The sequence below is a fragment of the Oncorhynchus tshawytscha genome, linkage group LG03 (assembly GCF_018296145.1).
Source record: "Oncorhynchus tshawytscha isolate Ot180627B linkage group LG03, Otsh_v2.0, whole genome shotgun sequence".
NCBI lineage: Eukaryota > Metazoa > Chordata > Actinopteri > Salmoniformes > Salmonidae > Oncorhynchus > Oncorhynchus tshawytscha.
Window position 1 is genome coordinate 63359440 of NC_056431.1, and position 19382 is coordinate 63378821.

At 41.8% G+C, this 19382-nt stretch overlaps 1 protein-coding gene across 3 annotated transcripts; it reads right to left on the reverse strand.

The window, feature by feature from the left end:
* Window positions 1–450: 450 nt before the first annotated feature.
* nr1i2 (nuclear receptor subfamily 1, group I, member 2) lies at window positions 451–18810 on the reverse strand. Of its 3 annotated transcripts, none has more exons than XM_042319819.1 (9): window positions 18563–18810; window positions 13335–13507; window positions 11505–11635; window positions 9668–9855; window positions 9174–9553; window positions 8944–9089; window positions 2200–2316; window positions 1437–1542; window positions 451–1291 (listed from the first exon to the last, which is right to left on the reverse strand). In XM_042319819.1, the coding sequence occupies exons 2-9, from the start codon at window positions 13499–13501 to the stop codon at window positions 1144–1146; spliced, it is 1383 nt and encodes a 460-aa protein (XP_042175753.1). In that variant the 5' UTR covers window positions 13502–13507; window positions 18563–18810; the 3' UTR covers window positions 451–1143. The 3 variants fall into 3 exon arrangements, with proteins under 3 accessions (XP_042175753.1, XP_024265105.1, XP_042175754.1); XM_024409337.2 differs by having other exon boundaries at window positions 9668–9834; window positions 18563–18809; XM_042319820.1 differs by having other exon boundaries at window positions 18442–18574.
* Between the last annotated feature and the right edge of the window lie 572 nt (window positions 18811–19382).

Sequence of the window (19382 nt, forward strand, 5' to 3'; positions counted from 1 at the left end):
CTATTGTCTCAATCCATACATTTCAGACACCAAATCTTTGTGTGGCCGTACACTAATAGAAGGAGGAAAGCCTAAGGAATTGTAGACCTGAGCTCATGGGAGGTAGGACTAGTAGGTCAAAACAAAGTTCAAAGGTCATAAAGTTCTAGCCATGGAGGTCCTGTGTGTCTACTAGTGTTACAGCACACAGAAAAATAAATATTTAAGGCAGAAAACACCAACGACAACCATGACCCAACGCTCACACAGCCAAACACACGTCTGTACATGTCTAGAAAAAAACAACCAAACATTCACGTAACAAGGCAAAAACACAAATACACTAAAACACAGAATACAGGTACCTGCATCATTTGTAACGTTAACAATACATATAAGATGATGTATATCACATGTAGATTCTGATTGTACTGTTCTTTTCACCTGTGACATGTCTGTGATGAGGATAAATTGATATGTACAAGATTTATTTTGTGTCACACTTGACCAGCTTTAGGAAATACAGCAGCCCAGTTCTGTTTTTCACAGAAAACACAACCACTCCTTAAACCTCTGTAGAACCATAGGGGACATCCCCTCGTTCAGTCCTGTAAGATGATTTTGCATTAGTGCTTTAAACACAATTGTCTGAGTCTCTGACAATCATTTTGCGTTGGCAATATGCATAATTGAATGATGAAAGAAAAAAACATACAACCAAGCACACATTAAAAAACTACGTATAGCTCTTTTGATATATTTTGAATAAAATAAAATAAAAGCTACATACTTGAGAGGGAAAATGATTCAATCACCCCATAGGCAGTTTTACATGTCTCTGTTGAAGCCTGTCACAATTATTTAGGCATCCGTTCTGTATATCGGGCTGAGGAAAGTGGATTAACCTGTCTGAAAGTGATTTAGGTCCTTTTCTCAATTACATACTCCTTGCGTCCTTTCTTCTCGCCTCCTTCTCAAAATCCATAGGAAGAGAAGGTCGGAAGGGAGGGACCTCTGGCTCTTTCATCCAATGGGTTTTGAGAAGGAGTCGAGGAGAGAGGACACAAGGAGCATGTAATTAAGATTCTCCCTCAATGTCCTTGTTGAAACCTGACAGAAAGTGATTTAGGCATCCCTGCTGCTGCCTGTCTGGGTGTGTCTGTCTCAGGGGTCCTTGCTGACCACCTCCAGGATGAGTGGGTCAAATGAGTTGCCTGGCTGGATGTCCTGAATCTGCAGAACCTGTTTGGTATACTCCTCATTCATAGTCCTCATCTCCGTCAGACACGCCAGAATCTTAGGGTACAGCAGGCTGGGGGGACAGGGAGGACAGGGACAGGGGGACAAGAGAGACAGGGATATAGGGCCCAAGAGGTCACTATGAAGACAGTATTCCTAGGCACATTATCCAACGTCATGCCTTACGACAATGAAATTCAATATTTAGACAGACTCACTGTTTCTCAGGCTTGGCCCTCTTGGAGTCGATGTGGACCTTCAGCGCAATAGCCAGCTTCTCCTGCAGACTATCAATCACACCATGATTGATCACACCCGGACGATCTGCCAATCAGGACTCAACATTTTCAACCACATAAGCATTTGGGGAGCCAACTACCACTGTCTCACGAAGTCATTTAACACTAATTTCAACAGTCTTTCTTCAGAAGTGCGGATGTATTTAAAGGTCTAATGTAGCTGTTTTTATCTCAATATCAAATAATTTATTGGTAACAATTACGGACCATACTGTAATTGTTTTGAAATGAATGGTCAAAAATAAACAAAAATAGCTTCTGGGTAAAGAGACATTTATCAAGCAGTACTTTTGCTAGGACTGTCTGGGAGTGGTCTTAGTGGGGAGGGGAAAACTGAAAACTAACTAACTAACTAAAACTAACTGGCAGAAAGGTTTGGAATTCTTTCTTATTGGTCTATTAACTCATTTATGGCCTGGTGATGTCACCAGGCAGGCCAAAACTCCATCCCACCAAAACCAGCTGAACATTTCAGGCTATCTTCAAACAGCTCTTACACTATAAGGGCATTATCATCATTTTCACAATTTCACAGTATTATTCCAATCTCATAGTGTGGAAATATAAAACACAGGAATATCACGTTTTGACAGCACTGGGCCTTTAAATGTATTGAAAGCAGGAAGAATGAAGCAAAGTCAGAGCGTGGTATGGAGTCTGTGTGTGTGTGGCATAATGTTACCTGGAGAGAAGAGGGAGATGGCCTGCATGAGAACATACTCCACCTCCTGCAGCTGTAGGTTCCTCAGGGTGTAGTGGAACCGCATCAGAGGGTCCAACAGGTGGCGCTGAAACCCAGCTACAACAGAGAGGGGGATGAGGGGAGGGAGTAAGAGAGAGAGAGAGAGAGAGAGAGAGGGAGGGAGGGAGGAAGGGAAAAAAATAGAGGAAGATATGATATGGGAATGGGTGGGAGTGAGGAGGGGGAGAGGGGGAGAGAGGAGAGAAGTGCGGTATATAGAATTGAGAGGGTGTTGTGTCTAAGGAGATAGAGAAAAGTGTGGGGGATGGGGTAAAAGGGAGAGACGAGAGAGAGACAGGGTGATGACAAGAGAGAGACAGGGTGATGACGAGAGAGACAGGGTGATGACGAGAGAGAGACAGGGTGATGACGAGAGAGAGACAGGGTGATGACGAGAGAGAGACAGGGTGATGACTAGAGAGAGACAGGGTGATGACTAGAGAGAGACAGGGTGATGACTAGAGAGAGACAGTGTGATGACGAGAGAGAGACAGGGTGATGACGAGAGAGATAGGGTGATGATGATCGTCTACAGTCATGTGATGTGATAAAGGAACTAAATAAATCTAATAACCCTCACGTACAGGGAAAACAACAGGGAACACAGTTTTATACCAACATCCATTAACAGCTAGGTCAAGGACGAGTCTACACGGAACCATAGAAACATCCAGTAATAACAGCACAACACACTGGAATGAAAGTTGACCATTGTGTAACCTCACCAGGCTGTTCATCTACCTTGATTATATCTAACTTGACACTACTTATTTGATTACATGAGAAACCTTCATCACATTATCCTGACAGTATCCTTACTCTGACAGGGGTCACTGATTGGCCAATTATTTCCTTTCAAGTGGACACCACTTTTCCAGATTGGAAAACATAAGATATCATACAGCTGCTCCTCCAGCTGGTCGTCAATGGCAACAGTAACAGGAAGGCTGATGCCCTAATCACAGCATTCTATCTATAATGTAACGATGGTTCTTTTGACCAATCAGATCAGATATTTTGCAAATAATTGGGCAATATATCAGAATTTGGCTGCCTGTGTAAACACAGCCACAGAGACATAAACAAACAGATGGGCAACACCTGTTGAAATGGGAGGGGCTCATTAAGGTCCCCCAGGGCTTAGTGAAAATAAAACATAAAGCTCTTATATTCTTATTACCAGCTTTTATTAGCGACGGCTATAAATTAGCAGCAGCAATGAGGCTGCTAGTCAGGTGAGTAACGATCTGGCTACATGTAGCTTCGTCAGTTGTAGAGCTCAGAGACTAGTCTCTATTGAACAATGACTACCAGTGCAGGTAAACTGTGTCTTGGGTGGGCCAGTCAGCCTAATGATATACAACTGTAGACAGACAAACATTTGATTCAAGTACAAGACATTGGGATTGAATCCACTTCAACGGAAAGCAGACACAGCAGAAGCTGTGAATGCCTGAGTCCAATTTGAGCTTCATCTAGTTACAACACTGGTTGGTAATAAGAACGGGTTTGGGCACATTCTGATTCGAACAGCAGCATTCATAGAAAGTATGTCAACTCTGTCATGCAACTGTCTGTCTCTCTGACCCCATTAGCATTACATCTGGTATTAACATACAGTTCATCCTGGGATCCACATGAACATATTCATATTCTGGATATAGTGCACAATGTGGCTTAGCCAACAGTAGTTCACTTTATAGGCAAAAGTGCGATTTGATTTTCCTTCTACAGTTACTATATCCTCACAATGTAGATTACAATGTGTAAAGAGCATTACTACTTTGTGTGTGTGTGTGTGTGTGTGTGTGTGTGTGTGTGTGTGTGTGTGATATATCAGCCCGATTAACCGGTGCCCCCGCACATTAGCAACCTGGACTGTTTGAATTGTGTCCCGCCCCCCCCCGGCAACCTCTTTTACGCTGCTGCTACTCTCTGTTTGTCATCTATGCATAGTCACTTTAACTATACCTACATGTACATATTACCTCAATTACCCCGACTAACTGGTGCCCCCGTACATTGACTCTGTACAGGTACAAACTGTATGCCGGGAGAACGCTACCTGCCTGAATGCATGGTGCAAACTGTACAGTTTGGTGGAGGAGGAATAATGATATATATATATAATAGTTTTTCTGTAGCTGCATATAAAACAGGACTATGATAGCTATTACTTCCATAATAAACTAAATAGATTTGTTGAGGACTGAAAAAAGCCAAAGGTTGTGTCCAGGGCCAGATTTTTTTTTAAATGGCCCTGGAGATCTCACCTTTTTACCACAGCAGCAGTTAGCTCTCATCTCGCCTTGGCACTGCTTCAAACAGGTGAAGCAACTGCACATCTAGCTAATCTCCTTCCCTAACCCCTCTTGTCTTGATTCTACAGGGAGCTCGCCTGTTCTTCTCAAAATATTATTAGCAAGCTAGCTAACATTAGCCAATTTGAGAAGCGAGCTCAGCTGGCTAACATTCAAAGCCAACCAACTACACACCACATATACATAGAGCAAATCATTATTTTCTAAACTGTTAGTCTCAACCAAATAACAAGTACATAGCTAGACTAATTCCTCTGTTACACAATGTAAGAACCACTAGATACAGGCTAACCAGACCGGAACCCTGTGAAACGTGAAAGCACGTTCAAGAAGGATAACACCTCACCTGATTGGTCAGAATAATCCCTGTCCACCAGAGCTTGTGTTTTTCTCTGCTGCTTGCTCGCAAAATTGTTTTTTACAACTACAAAACTATTGGCAGAGGTTAGCCGCTAAATTAGTGGCAAAACTCTGAGCACACAGATTTGACATCGGCAAATATAGTTTTGATTCGCAGAAAAAGATTAAACAATCGCAATTTTAGTAAATGAGTTGCATTCATTCTCAAATGATGTTGCATGCTTGCAAATCTTATTGAATTTATTCACATATCAACTTACATGTTTGCAAGTGTTGTATTTATTAACACATCAAGTTATGCGCTTGCAAGTGATGTTGCATTTATTCTCAAAATAAATTACAAAACTCATTATTCAGGTGCAACTCATATTTGACATTTGCAAATCATACTTTACATGGTTGTAAACTTAAGTCACTATTTTACCTCCATAGTAGAATATGTTGTATGGCTGGCATTGTATTAGAGGGTGTTGAATTATTAGAATAAAAGTATAATAATCTATTTGAAAAAATAAATAATATGCATCTTGTGATCAGTTTTGTGCCTATATCTGGTGACACCCAATCATTCTACCCCACAACATTCTGCCTTACTGCACGTGGCATGTGATATGAACTTGTGGTTGTAACATGGCAATGTAATCCAATCACAATGCATACGTAGGATATACATTTGATGCATTTTACTGCCAGGTGCAGACACGAGGTGCACAGACAACGATCCAACCACATGTGCTTGGTCTTTAAAGAAACAACTATTTCACCTTTATTTAATTAGGCAAGTCAGTTAAGAACACATTCTTATTTTCAACGACGACCTAGGAACGGTGGGTTAACTGCCTTGTTCAGGGGCAGAACGACAGATCTTTACCTTGTCAGCTCTGGGATTCAATCTTGCAACCTTACGGTTAACTAGTCCAACGCTCTAACCACCTGCCTTACATTGCACTCCATGAGGAGCCTGCCTGTTACGCGAATGCAGTAAGAAGCCAAGGTAAGTTGCTAGCTAGCATTAAACTTATCTTATAAATAACAATCAATCAATCATAATCACTAGTCAACACATGGTTGATGATATTACTAGTTTATCTAGCGTGTCCTGCACTGCATATAATCGATGTGGTGCGCAGTTGCAAAAAAGGACTGTCGTTGCTCCAACGTGTACCTAACCATAAACATCAATGCTTTTCTTAAAATCAATACACAAGTATATATTTTTAAACCTGCATATTTAGTTAATATTGCCTGCTAACATGAATTTCTTTTAACTAGGAAAATTGTATCACTTCTCTTGCAGCAGAGTCAGGGTATATGCAGCAGTTTGGGCCGCCTGGCTCGTTGCGAACTGTGTGAAGACTATTTCTTCCTAACAAAGACAGCCAACTTCGCCAAACGGGGGATGATTTAACAAAAGCGCATTTGCGAAAAAAGCACAATCGTTGCACGACTGTACCTAACCATAAACATCAATGCCTTTCTTAAAATCAATACACAGAAGTATATATTTTTAAACCTGCATATTTAGTTAACTTCTTGGATATAGGGGGCGCTCTTTTATTTTATGGATAAAAAACGTGCCCGTTTTAAGCGCAATATTTTGTCACGAAAAGATGCTTGACTATGCATATAATTGACAGCTTTGGAAAGAAAACACTGACGTTTCCAAAACTGCAAAGATATTATCTGTGAGTGCCACAGAACTCATGCTACAGGCGAAACCAAGATGAAACTTCAAACAGGAAATGAGCAGAATTTTTGACACTGTTTTCCATTGTCTCCTTATATGGCTGTGAATGCGCCAGGACTGAGCCTGCCCTTTCTGTCGTTTCTCCAAGGTGTCTGCAGCATTGTGACGTATTTGTAGGCATATCATTGGAAGATTGGCCATAAGAGACTACATTTACCAGGGGTCCGCCCGGTGTCCTTTGTCTAAATTGGTGCGTAATCTACAAGCTGCACGCAGTCATCCAGTGATTGAGAGGAGAGAGGAGGCTTTCAACGAATGATATATCATGAAGAGATATGTGAAAAACACCTTGAGGATTGATTCTAAACAACGTTTACCATGTTTCAGTCGATATTATGGAGTTAATTTGGAAAAAAGTTTGGCGTTTTGATGACTGAATTTTCGTTTTTTTTTTTTTTGGTAGCCAAACGTGACGCACCAAACGGAGCGATTTCTCCTAAACAAATAATCTTTCAGGAAAAACTGAGCATTTGCTATCTAACTGAGAGTCTCCTCATTGAAAACATCCGAAGTTCTTCAAAGGTAAATGATTTATTTGAATGCTTTTCTGTTTTTGTGAAAATGTTGCCTGCTGATGCTAACGCTAAATGCTACGCTAGCTACGCTAGCTGTTACACAAATGCTTGTTTTGCTATGGTTGAGAAGCATATTTTGAAAATCTGAGATGACCGTGTTGTTAACAAAAGGCTAAGCTTGAGAGCTAGCATATTAATTTCATTTCATTTCATTTGCGATTTTCATGAATAGTTAACGTTGCGTTATGGTAATGAGCTTGAGGCTGTATTCACGATCCCGGATCCGGGATGGCTAGAATCAAGAGGTTAAAGAAATCCAGGTTAGCAGGCAATATTAACCAGGTGAAATTGTGTCACTTCTCTTGCGTTCATTGCACGCAGAGTCAGGGTATATAAAACAGTTTGGGCCGCCTGGCTCGTTGCGAACTAATTTGCCAGAATTTTACGTAATTATGACATAACATTGAAGGTTGTGCAATGTAACAGCAATATTTAGACTTGGGGATACCACCCGTTAGATAAAATACGGAACAGTTCCGTATTTCACTGAAAGAATATAAACGTTTTGTTTTCGAGATGATAGTTTCTGGATTGGACCATATTAATGACGTAAGGCTCGTATTTCTGTGTGTTATTATGTTATAACTAAGTCTATGATTTGATAGAGCAGTCTGACTGAGCGGTGGTAGGCACCAGCAGACTCATAAGCATTCATTCAAACAGCACTTTTGTGCGTTTTGCAAGCAGCTCTTCGCAATGCTTCAAGCATTGCGCTGTTTATGACTTCAGGTCTACCAACTCCCGAGATGAGGATGGTGTAACCGATGTGAAATGGCTGGCTAGTTAGCGGGATGTGCGCTAATAGCGTTTCAAACGTCACTCGCTCTAAGACTTGGAGTAGTTGTTCCCCTTGCTCTGCATGGATAACGCTGCTTCGATGGTGGCTGTTGTCGTTGTGTTGCTGTTTCGAGCCAGGTAGGAGCGAGGAGAGTGATGGAAGCTATACTGTTACACTGGCAATACTAAAGTGCCTATAAGAACATTCAATAGTCAAAGGTATATGAAATACAAATCGTATAGAGAGAAATAGTCCTATAATTCCTATAATAACTACAACCTAAAACTTCTTATCTGAATATTGAAGACTCGTGTTAAAAGGAACCACCAGCTTTCATATGTTCTCATGTTCTGAGCAAGGAACCTAAACGTTAGCTTTCTTACATGGCACAAATTGCACTTTTACATTCTTCTCCAACACTTTGTTTTTGCATTATTTAAACCAAATTGAACATGTTTCATTATTTATTTGAGGCTAAATTTATTTTATTGATGCATTATACTGTATTAAGTTAAAATAAGTGTTCATTCAGTATTGTTGTAATTGTCATTATTACAAATAAAAATACAAATAAATCAGCCGATTAATCGGTATCGGCTTTTTTGGCCCTCCAATAATCGGCATTGGCGGTGAAAAATCATAATCGGCCGACCTCTACCAGAGAGAACTAAACCTGCTGACACACCTCCCTCTCCCTCTCCTCCACCTCACACCAGAGATAACTAAACCTGCTGACACACCTCCCTCTCCCTCTCCTCCAACTCCCACCAGAGATAACTAAACCTGCCGACAGACCTCCCTCTCCTCCACCTCCTATATTCTCCTCGTACCTGCATATCCATTCAGCATGGCTATGTATGCTATGTATGTAGGTTTGGCTATGTAGTATGAAGGTTCACTCACCCCGGACAGCGTCGTCCATGCAGTACGTCAGGGGACCACACTCCCAGATGCCCGTCTTGACATTGAACATCATGTTGAAGCGGATCTGCATCATCTCAAACATGGCCCCCTTCAACAGAGAGATCTGGTCGTCTATGGCCAGGGCCCTGTCAGACACACCCACACACCCTCACAGGTAAGAGAGCGATAGAGAGAAGGGGGGACATACACAAATATGCAAACAGACACACCTGAAGGAGGGGAGTCCTTTGGCAAAGTTGATGATGTTTTGGATCATGTAGGTGGTGAGGTCAGCTATGTGGGGCAGAGTGGTGAAAACCGTATTCTTCCCCCCATCACTCCTGTCCTCCTTCTTCTCCTCCTCCTTCTTCTCCTCCATGTTGGTGGTAAGGTCAGCTACATCGGGCAGAGTGGTGAAAACCGTATTCTTCCCTCCATCACTCCTGTCCTTCTCCTCATCCTCTAAAGAACAGGAGGAAGAGGAGAAGCTGGTGGAGGTGGATGTGGAGTAAGATGATGACAAGTTATCCATTCTTCTAGTCTGTTTTACACTTTGTCCACTGGCAGTCTGGTTCCACACAGACATGGGATTGAGGTCTCTGTCGATGGGCTGAAACAGACACAAACTCAATCAAATATCATCCACCCAATATGCAACACAGGACACAAAACACAAATGCACGGACGCACACACACACACACACACACACACACACACACACACCCTGAACTGGAAGTGGGAAAAGGTGATGTCGAAGGTCTTTTCATGGGCGTTGAACAGTTCCTGTATGACAGCTTCCTGTTGTGGCGAGAGGACCGGGGGCTCTTCAACCATCCTGTTCCTCCTGATCTGACTCCTCCTCTTCTCCACAGCCTCCTTTGACATTATCACTATGGCAACAGAGACAAACGCTTTGCCACCACGGCAGACCTGGGTTCAAATACTACTTCAATTACTTTTACCTACATTTTTAAGTTCAAAGAAGAAGTTTAATATATTGGAATACTGAGTATATAAAAAACATTAAGAACACCTGCTCTTTCCATGACATAGACTGACCAGGTGAATCCAGGTGAAAGCTATGATCTTGTCACGCCCTGACCGTAGATTGCTTTGTATGTTTCTATTTTTAGTTTTGTTAGTATTCTATGTTGTAGGTCTAGGTTTTCTTTTTCTATGTGTTTGGCCTGGTATGGTTCTCAATCAGAGGCAGCTGTCTATGTCTACTTAGGTAGCCTGTTTTCCCATTTTGGTTGTGGGTGATTGTTTTCTGTCTCTGTCTCTGTACCAGACAGGACTGTTTCATTTGTTCCGTTTGTTATTTTTGTTCTAGTGTTCAGTGTATTAAAAGATCATGAACACGTACCACGCTGCACCTTGGTCCTCTCCTTCTTCCACCTACGACAATCGTTACAGAACTACCCACCACCAAAGGACCAAGCAGCGTGGTAAGGAGGAGCAGTGCTATAAGGAGGAATGGACATGGGAGGACATTCTGGACGGCAAGTGTTGCTACACATGGGAGGAGATCCTGGCTGGAAGGGGGAAAGGGGGAACAGGTGGAGGCGGAGGCAGCAGGAGAGGTGAACCAGCGGTACAAGGAAACACGGCTGGCAAGGAAGCCCGAGAGGCAGCCTCAAAAATGTAGTGGGGGGGGCACACGGGAAGTGTGGCTAAGTCAGGTAGGAGACCTGAGCCAACTCCCCGTGCTTACCGTGGAGATAGGTTGACCGGGCAGGCACCGTGTTATGTGATGAGGTGCACGGTGTCCCCAGTGCGCAGGCATAGCCCGGTACGCTACATCGTACGCTACACTGGTGCGCTACATAGCTCCTCGTATCGGCCGGGATAGAGTGGGCATCGAGCCAGGAGGAATGAAGCCGGCGTCTCCCGCCTGCCCGGCGCTGCCAGAGTCTCCCGTCTATTCGGGGAACGCTGCAAGGGTCCCCACTCCAAAGGCGCCACTTAAGTGGGCCAAGACTATGGTGGAGTGGGGTCCACGTCCCGCGCCAGAACCGCCACCGCGGACAGATGCCCACCCAGACCCTCCCCTATGGGTTTAGGTTTTGCGGCCGGAGTCCGCACCTTTGGGGGGGGGGTCACGCCCTGACTGTAGATTGCTTTGTATGTTTCTATTTTTAGTTTGGTCAAGGTGTGATGTGACAAAATATTAGGAAGGTGTTTCTAAAGTTGTGTACACACAGTATATATGGAAATACACTTGGAATGTATTGGCATGTATTTAAACACAAATATTGAAATACTCTGGTCTGATTGGTCCTAGGGTTATTTGAAATAATGTATTTGGAAGTACGTCTTAGAAAATATTTTCAAATAGCAGTCTATTTATAGGAAATTATTAGAAAATACGTTCAAATACTTGTAGTAGAAGTAGTTGATTCAGCATCGCATTATTTGAAAATACTCAAATACAAAGAATATGAGTATTTAAATAACACGTATTTGAACCCAGGTCTGCATGTCACTACAGAAAGATTAAAAAGCCAACGGTAACCCAGTGTATGGGCGTAAGTGTGTTTGTGTTAGTGTGTGAACTCACACTCTTTCAGCATGCCTATGGACTGGCATTTGTGGAGTCGACAGGCCTGGCACTGGCGGCGGTTGTTCTTGGTGATGACACAGACACCCTGCCGCGGGCAGCAGAACTTAGTGGGGTGCTTCATGGCACGCCTGGCACAACATCAGAGGCACATGATACACATACTATAAATATACTGTAAATATACTAAATATACTATACTGTATGTGGAAGAGGTGAGTTTCAGCCACAGATTTAAACATAATTGCTGTCAGGTTTCAGGTATGACCCAGATGCAGACAGTGTTGAAGAAACAACTGTTTATTTCTAGTACAGGGCCAGGCAAACGACAGGTCAAAGGCAGGCAGAGGTCAGTAATCCAGAGAGGGTGCAAAAGGTCCAGAACTGTAGGCAGTCTCAGGGTCAGGGCAGGCAGGGGTCAATAATCCAGTGCAGGCAGTCTCAGGGTCAGGGCAGGCAGGCTCAGGGTCAGGGCAGGCAGGCTCAGGGTCAGGTCAGGGCAGTCTCAGGGTCAGGGCAGGCAGTCTCAGGGTCAGGGCAGGCAGTCTCAGGGTCAGGGCAGGCAGTCTCAGGGTCAGGGCAGGCAGTCTCAGGGTCAGGGCAGGCAGTCTCAGGGTCAGGGCAGGCAGGCTCAGGGTCAGGGCAGGCAGTCTCAGGGTCAGGGCAGGCAGGCTCAGGGTCAGGGCAGGCAGAACAGTCAAAACCGGGAAGGACTAGAAAACAGGCGCAGGGGAACAAACTCTGGTAGGTTTTACAAAATGAACTGGCAACTGACAAACAGAGAACACAGGTGTAAATACACAGGGGATAATGGTGAAGATGAGCGACACCTGGAGGAGGGTGGAGACAAGCACAAAGACAGCTGAAACAGATCAGGGTGTGACAATTACATGGATTCAGCTATTATCTTAACTATGCTTTTTAAGAAAATACATGTGCGTGCGTGTTAATAAGAGAGAGATTGTGTGTGTGTGTGTGTGTGTGTATTTTAATGAGCTAATTTGACGTCTGCTTATCTTCATCGCCAATGGATACCACTGATAGACATGCCTATTTACCGCTAATGAGTACTTGGAGCATATAGAATACAGAGCTCAGATAGCCAGCCCATAGAGAGTCTCAAACAAGCAACACTGCCCAGCAACAAAGAGCAATCAAGTCAACCAGCAACAAAGAGAGTATATATGAAGTGAGTCAGAGTAATATACAGATCCAAATGTGGAAAATGCAAGGAAATGCAAAGGCACAGAGAAGGTTTAAAGGTGCACTATGCAGAAATCGCTCCGCCATTTCTCGGTTGTTAGAATTCTAGTAGTACGCCTAATTTCAGTTTATGTGACAAAACAAGCAGGTATAGTGTAAAGAATCATTGTGCCATCTAAACTGCTGTGAAATATATTTTTCATAACCCAAAATATTGTATTTTGAGCTATTTGAAGTTGGTGTACAAAACCAAAAGGTGCAAAAACAAAACATTTTAACAACATCTTAGACTTGCTTTCGATGAGAATGACAGATCTATAACTCACATTTCTATGTGAATTTTGTCAGGTCCCCCAAAAAGTTACATATTGCAGCTTTAAAAGAGCTCTAAAAGTTTGTAATTTCCACTTTAAAATGTCAGACTAGATTTGCCCAAATGAAAACTATATCAACCATTAATTATATTCCACATAATTCCGGAGATGTATCTACTGCTCTCACCTGTGAGAACCTATTGGCCACAATGTATTAACCACATGATTTGTAAAACACAAACGTTCTCAAACACTCAGTTCCTTGTTTATGCTAACACAGCACTGAATTATTGAGTGTGTGTGTTTCACTTACCTGAAGAATCCCTTGCAGCCCTCACATGTCATGGCGTTGAAGTGATAGCCTGTAGCCTGATCTCCACACACCTGACACACCTTGGGCTCCCCATCATCTTCCTCCTCCTCTTCCTCCTCTGTAGAGGTCTGGGAAGGGGGCCAGTCGCTGAGGTTCTCCTTACTCATTCTGACCTGAGGGAGGTGTTATAACAGAGCCCTCAGCAATGGTACTAATGACAGTGGAATAGATTTGATACACTACTGCTAATAAATCCTATCCAATCTATTCCAATTAGACCAACTACTGACTATTCAATTTGAGATGAATATCATTTTTAAGTAATTGAAGTAAATATTTTTTTCAAATATTAAATTTCAGGTAAACATCACAGTCTTATCAGGTCAAAACAGATCAACATTTCTATTATAAGAGCTTTGGTGTGATCTTATTTACAAATTTAAGGGTCAGTCGGTTTATCTAAATATAGCAGTCATTAGATCTATGATGGAAAATAAAATTGTCTCCTGCTTCTTAGAAGGTCAGGCATTAAACAGGTGGTTCATGGGTTTCTGTCTTGAAAGAGTCGGTCCTACATGTCTGTTACATAATATTCTGAATTATATATAATAATAGAATGAACAGACATGCACTTCTTTGTCAGTTCTATAGAATGCATTTCTATTAATTGCAGCATGCAGAACAGGGACACAGCTTCACATTAGATGGGGCAAATGAACAATTACACAAAACCAATCATTTAATAAACTGAAAGTCACATCAAAATCAGACAGACTGACAATACGTCTAAATGTCTAAAGAAAACTGAACATTTGAAATCAACTAACAATCAAACTGGAGATAACTAATCCATCCACTGACCCTGTCAAAAAAATACACAGCTGACAACTACTGAAACCAACACAATCCCAGTCCCACACAATACCTTTGTTATTGGGTCTTTAGTTTGGGCATGCCTTTTTGTATTTTTACTTTATGTACATATTTATGTTTCGTCACCATCTGAACACATCTGTTTGGACTGACCGACCAAGTGGTCAAGACGGAGCTGGCCCTGGACCTAAGTTAAGGTGGCTGTCTCCTGGGCACACATTCAACACCTAGTGATCACACACACTTACTTCCCACATTTATGCACACATCACATCAGGTTACATACAGTTGAAGTCGGAAGTTTACATACACGTAGGTTGGAGTCATTAAAACTCGTTTTTTAACCACTTGACAAATTTCTTGTTAACAAACTATAGTTTTGGCAAGTCGGTTAGGATTTCTACTTTGTGCATGTGTAACAGTATAACTTTAGACCGTCCCCTCGCCCATACCCGGGCACGAACCAGGGACCCTCTGCACACATCAATAACAGTCACCCTCGAAGCATCGTTACCCATCGCTCCACAAAAGCCGGGGCCCTTGCAGAGCAAGGGGAACCACTACTTCAAGGTCTCAGAGCAAGTGACGTCACCGATTGAAACGCTATTTACACATGACACAAGTAATTTTTCACATGACACAAGTAATTTTTCCAACAATTGTTTACAGGCAGATTATTTCACTTATAATTCACTGTATCACAATTCCAGTGGGTCAGAAGTTTACATACATTTAGTTGACTGTGCCTTTAAACATCTATGAAAATTCTAGAAATGATGTCATGGCTTTAGAAGCTTCTGATAGGCTAATTGACATAATTTGAGTCAATAGGAGGTGTACCTGTGGATGTATTTCAAGGCCTACCTTCAAACTCAGTGCCTCTTTGCTTGACATCATGGGGAAATCAAAAGAAATCAGCCAAGACCTCAGAAAAAAAATGTGGACCTCCACAAGTCTGGTTCATCCTTGGGAGCAATTTCCAAATGCCTGATGGTAGCACGTAAGTATAAAAAAATTGCAAATCAATCCCAGAACTACATCAAAGGACCTTGTGGAGATGCTGGACAAAACCGGTACAAAATATTCTATATTCACAGTAAAACGAGTCCTACATCTACACAACCTGAAAGGCCGCTCAGCAAGAAAGAAGCAACTGCTCCAAAACCGCCATAAAAAAGCCAGACTATGGTTTGCAACTGCACATGGGGACAAATATTGTACTTTTTGGAGAAATGTCCTCTGTTCTGATGAAACAAAAATAGAACTGTTTGGCCATAATGACCCTCGTTATGTTTGGAGGAAAAAGGAGGAGGCTTGCAAGCCGAAGAACACCATCACAACCGTGAAACACGGGGGTGGCAGGATCATGTTGTGGGGGTGCTTTGCTGCACGAGGGACTGGTGCACTTCACAAAATAGATGGCATCATGAAGGAGGAAAATTATGTGGATATATTGAAGCAATATCTCAAGACATCAGTCAGGAAGTTAAAGCTTGGTCGCAAATGGGTCTTCCAAATGGACAATGACCCCAAGCATACTTCCAAAGTTGTTGCAAAATGGCTTAAGGACAACAAAGTCAAGGTATTGGAGTGGCCATCACAAAGCCCTGACCTCAATCCTATAGAACATTTTTGGCCAGTACTGAAAAAGTGTGTGCGAGCAAGGAGGCCTACAAACCTGACTCAGTTACACCAGCTCTGTCAGGAGGTATGGGCCAAAATTCACCCAACTTATTGTGGGAACCTTGTGGAAGACTACCCGAAACATTTAACCCAAGTTAAACAATGTAAAGGCAATGCTACCAAATACTAATTTTGTATGTAGACTTCTGACCCACTGGGAATGTGATGAAAGAAATAAAAGCTGAAATAAATCATTCTCTCTACTATTATTCTGACATTTAACATTCTTAAAATAAAGTGGTGATCCTAACTGACCTAAGACAGGGAATTTGTACTCGGATTAAATGTCAGGAATTGTGAAAAACTGAGTTTAAATGTATTTGGCTAAGGTGTATGTAAACTGTACCATGTAGCTAGGCCTACAACCCCTAGCCATAAGGAGAGAAGAAAAATCAATAGGCTAGTTATTGGTTTTGTAACGACACACACATGTACACACAGTCAAATTCAGACAAACACACAACAGGAGTGGGAAGATCAAAGATATATGTAGAGAAAGTGTTTTTATTTTAATTTCACCAGATTATGTTTTGCTTCTGATTCAGTTCTCTTCCTTCTCAATCTCTCTCATAGTTGTTGTCCGAAGGACAGAGAGCTCCAATGTCAGGCAAAATGAAGAGCTGGAGAGATGGAGAAAAACTCTCACTCTTTGCATGAGAGTACCTATATGTTGCACCACGGATGACTCTCTGACACAGAATTATTTTATTGCTTTGTAACAAAACTGTAATAGCAATATATTAGGGAATGTAATGACATGTAATTGATATTGTGTAATAACCTGAGGTTAATGACATTATGTTGGTGTCCAGTGTGTGTGGGTGAGTGAGTGCGAGAAACAGAGATTGAAGTGGGGTACACTTGGTTTCAGAGCATTTTGTAATATTCTGTATGTAAATCCAATGTGTTACATTTTGTATGGTATCGTTGGGTTCTGAGAATAGGAAATATACTTATTCATGTCACTGAGGGAGAGAGGGTAATGTATAACGTTTCATTATGTTAGGATATGTTATTGTTAGCCATCAGGGATCCTCTGGGAGGAGAAGAGACACAGTCTGGTACCAGTCACCATGACAGCTGTGAGTTGGGGAGGAGTGAACACTTTGGGGCAGAGGTCAGGTCAGATGAAGTGAGGAACAACAGATATCACTAGAGTTTCTGTCTAGCAACAGAGATGCATTGGCTGTACAGATGTGTAGGAGACTCAGCATAGGAGAAAGGGTTAAATACTGGTGCTCGTGTGAATATGTTTTCGTTGATTCAGCTGTTCGATCCTTTGGGAAGAATAAACTTGAGTTCTTACTATTATTATTAGAACCTAACAGTAAGTATTAATTTGTGAATGTCCATTACCCATTTCGTATCATATGTTACAAATTAAAATGTATGATATGTTAGGTTAAAGGGTTTAGGTAAGGGTTAACTAAAAGAGTTAAGGTTAGGGGAAGGGTTCGCTTAAAGGGTTAAGATTAGGTTTAGCTAACATATTAAATAGTTTCAAAGTAGATAAAAAGTAGTAGCTAATTAGCTGAAATGCCAAAGTTGTCTGTGTGAGATTTGAACTCGTAACCTTTAGGTTGCTAGACGTTCGGATTATACGCCTAGCCATCCACCTCGAACAACCCCCCCACCTCGAACAACCATACATTTTACATTAAGTAACCATCTGTCTTACGTAACCATGCCAAACGTAACATATCATACTAATTTGGGTATTGAGGATTTAAGTTTACTATGTTACGTCTAGTCTATGAGACCAGGCTGGTGGGGGTGGTCTGCCCAAGACCTGCTGCCAATCACAACCCTTTTAGTGCCTTTGTTTAATGTACTTTAATTACATAGTACCATTACCAACACATTATGGGGACATGTCACTCAAAGAGTGTAATTTAACTTTCACTGGTTCTCTACTTGGCCTTCAGTGCTCTCCCTATCTAGGACTTCATTCATGTTGAAAAATGTCAGTGTGCCACCTTGTGATATGATTCAAATTACATGTAGACAGGAAATAAATTAGTGTTCTGAATAACAGCACACACAGAGGGAGAGAGAGAGAGAGAGAGAGAGAGAGAGAGAGAGAGAACAGCAACTGGAATCTGGACTCGTAATCCAGGTCATACCATTGTGAGAATAACAATGGTATAACTATGACACAATTGCCACACACACAGATACAAAGACAAAGCACATGTGCGTACACACACACTTCTATGCCAAGGCTCGGGTCCAAAGTTCTGTGTAAACTTTTGAAACAGTTCTCTGAACAGAGACAAGCAGGTGGTATAGCAGCCTACGGTACTTTGGCATGAACACTGATTGCAGTGACACAAAATGGTCCACTTCACAAACGTAGCAATAGCCAAAACATTGCATTTTACCAGTGAATGAATGTTGCAAAAAATATGACAATTACTACTGCAGCCGTGAGCGATCCAAGCTGTGAATTTCACTACAAAGTATCCTGTGTATACACGGAGTAGAGCACGAGCCTATCCTACGGTGTTTCTTTTTAAAGGCAACATGAAGCATGAAAGACTGATTTACTTACAAATACATTACAGCACTAATATCATAATCCCCGGGTCTTGGAAGGCGACTTCCCGTGGGACTATTTTCAAGAAAACATAGCTGCGACTTTCAAGTGAAAGTGTTTATCAAGAATCACTCACTGAGAAGCGCACTCCTCCACACCAAAGATCCCCTCGTCTCCACGCTCCCACTCACTTCCTGGTTACGCTCTAGGTTGAAGATGACAATAATAATGTTTTTTAAACCTATGTTTAATTGACATTAACGCCTCAAAAGTTGAATACAACAAAAGCACTGTATTAGTAATTCAGGTTTATTAGTTATGCTGTCTACAGTATCAAGGCTAAATGCCGAGCTCGCTCAACATGAGACGGACTGATTTCTCAGCCAATGGCCTATCCACATGCAGGCTTTCCCACACACTATACTCGTGATAGGAGGATGACGTGTTGTACATATGTAGGATCACCCTGTTGCAGGAGAAATTTCCTGCAAAACAGGATATTTTAAACCTGTAGTGTATTTGAAGTTTAATAGTCTTCTGAAGATTGTAATTTCCATTTTGAAATTTCAGTCTTGATTTTCATTCACCCCTACAAACATGTCCATTAATTATAATCCACATAATATTTCACATTTCCTTTTTTGCAGGATTTAATCCCTGCTGTAGCAAACTGGCTCGAATTAAGATCCTACATCTGTAGCAGCCTGTAATTAGTAACTGTAGTAACACGACCTATACAAGAAAGATCGTAAATCTACTCAACCATAGACCCCTGAAATCTCAGAATGTATAGAATTCGAATCAATTCACTTCAATTTCAAGCACAGCACGAGAAAAACAAGCCAACCCCAATGATCTGCTGAGCTGCCTGGAGGTTATTTAAAAACATTTTTTTTTAATTATTATTATTCATAATACAAAATGATCAACAATTTACATCACTACATCAAACGTCT

Coding starts and splice junctions, on each gene's coding strand:
- nr1i2 (XM_042319819.1), bottom strand. CDS start 13,501: ATGAGTAAGGAGAACCTCAGCGACTGGCCCCCTTCCCAGACCTCTACA. Junction 11,636..13,334: donor GGCTGCAAGGGATTCTTCAG/GTAAGTGAAACA, acceptor ATGTTGTGCCAG/GCGTGCCATGAAGCACCCCA. Junction 1,543..2,199: donor CATCTCCCTCTTCTCTCCAG/GTAACATTATGC, acceptor CCTGATTGGCAG/ATCGTCCGGGTGTGATCAAT.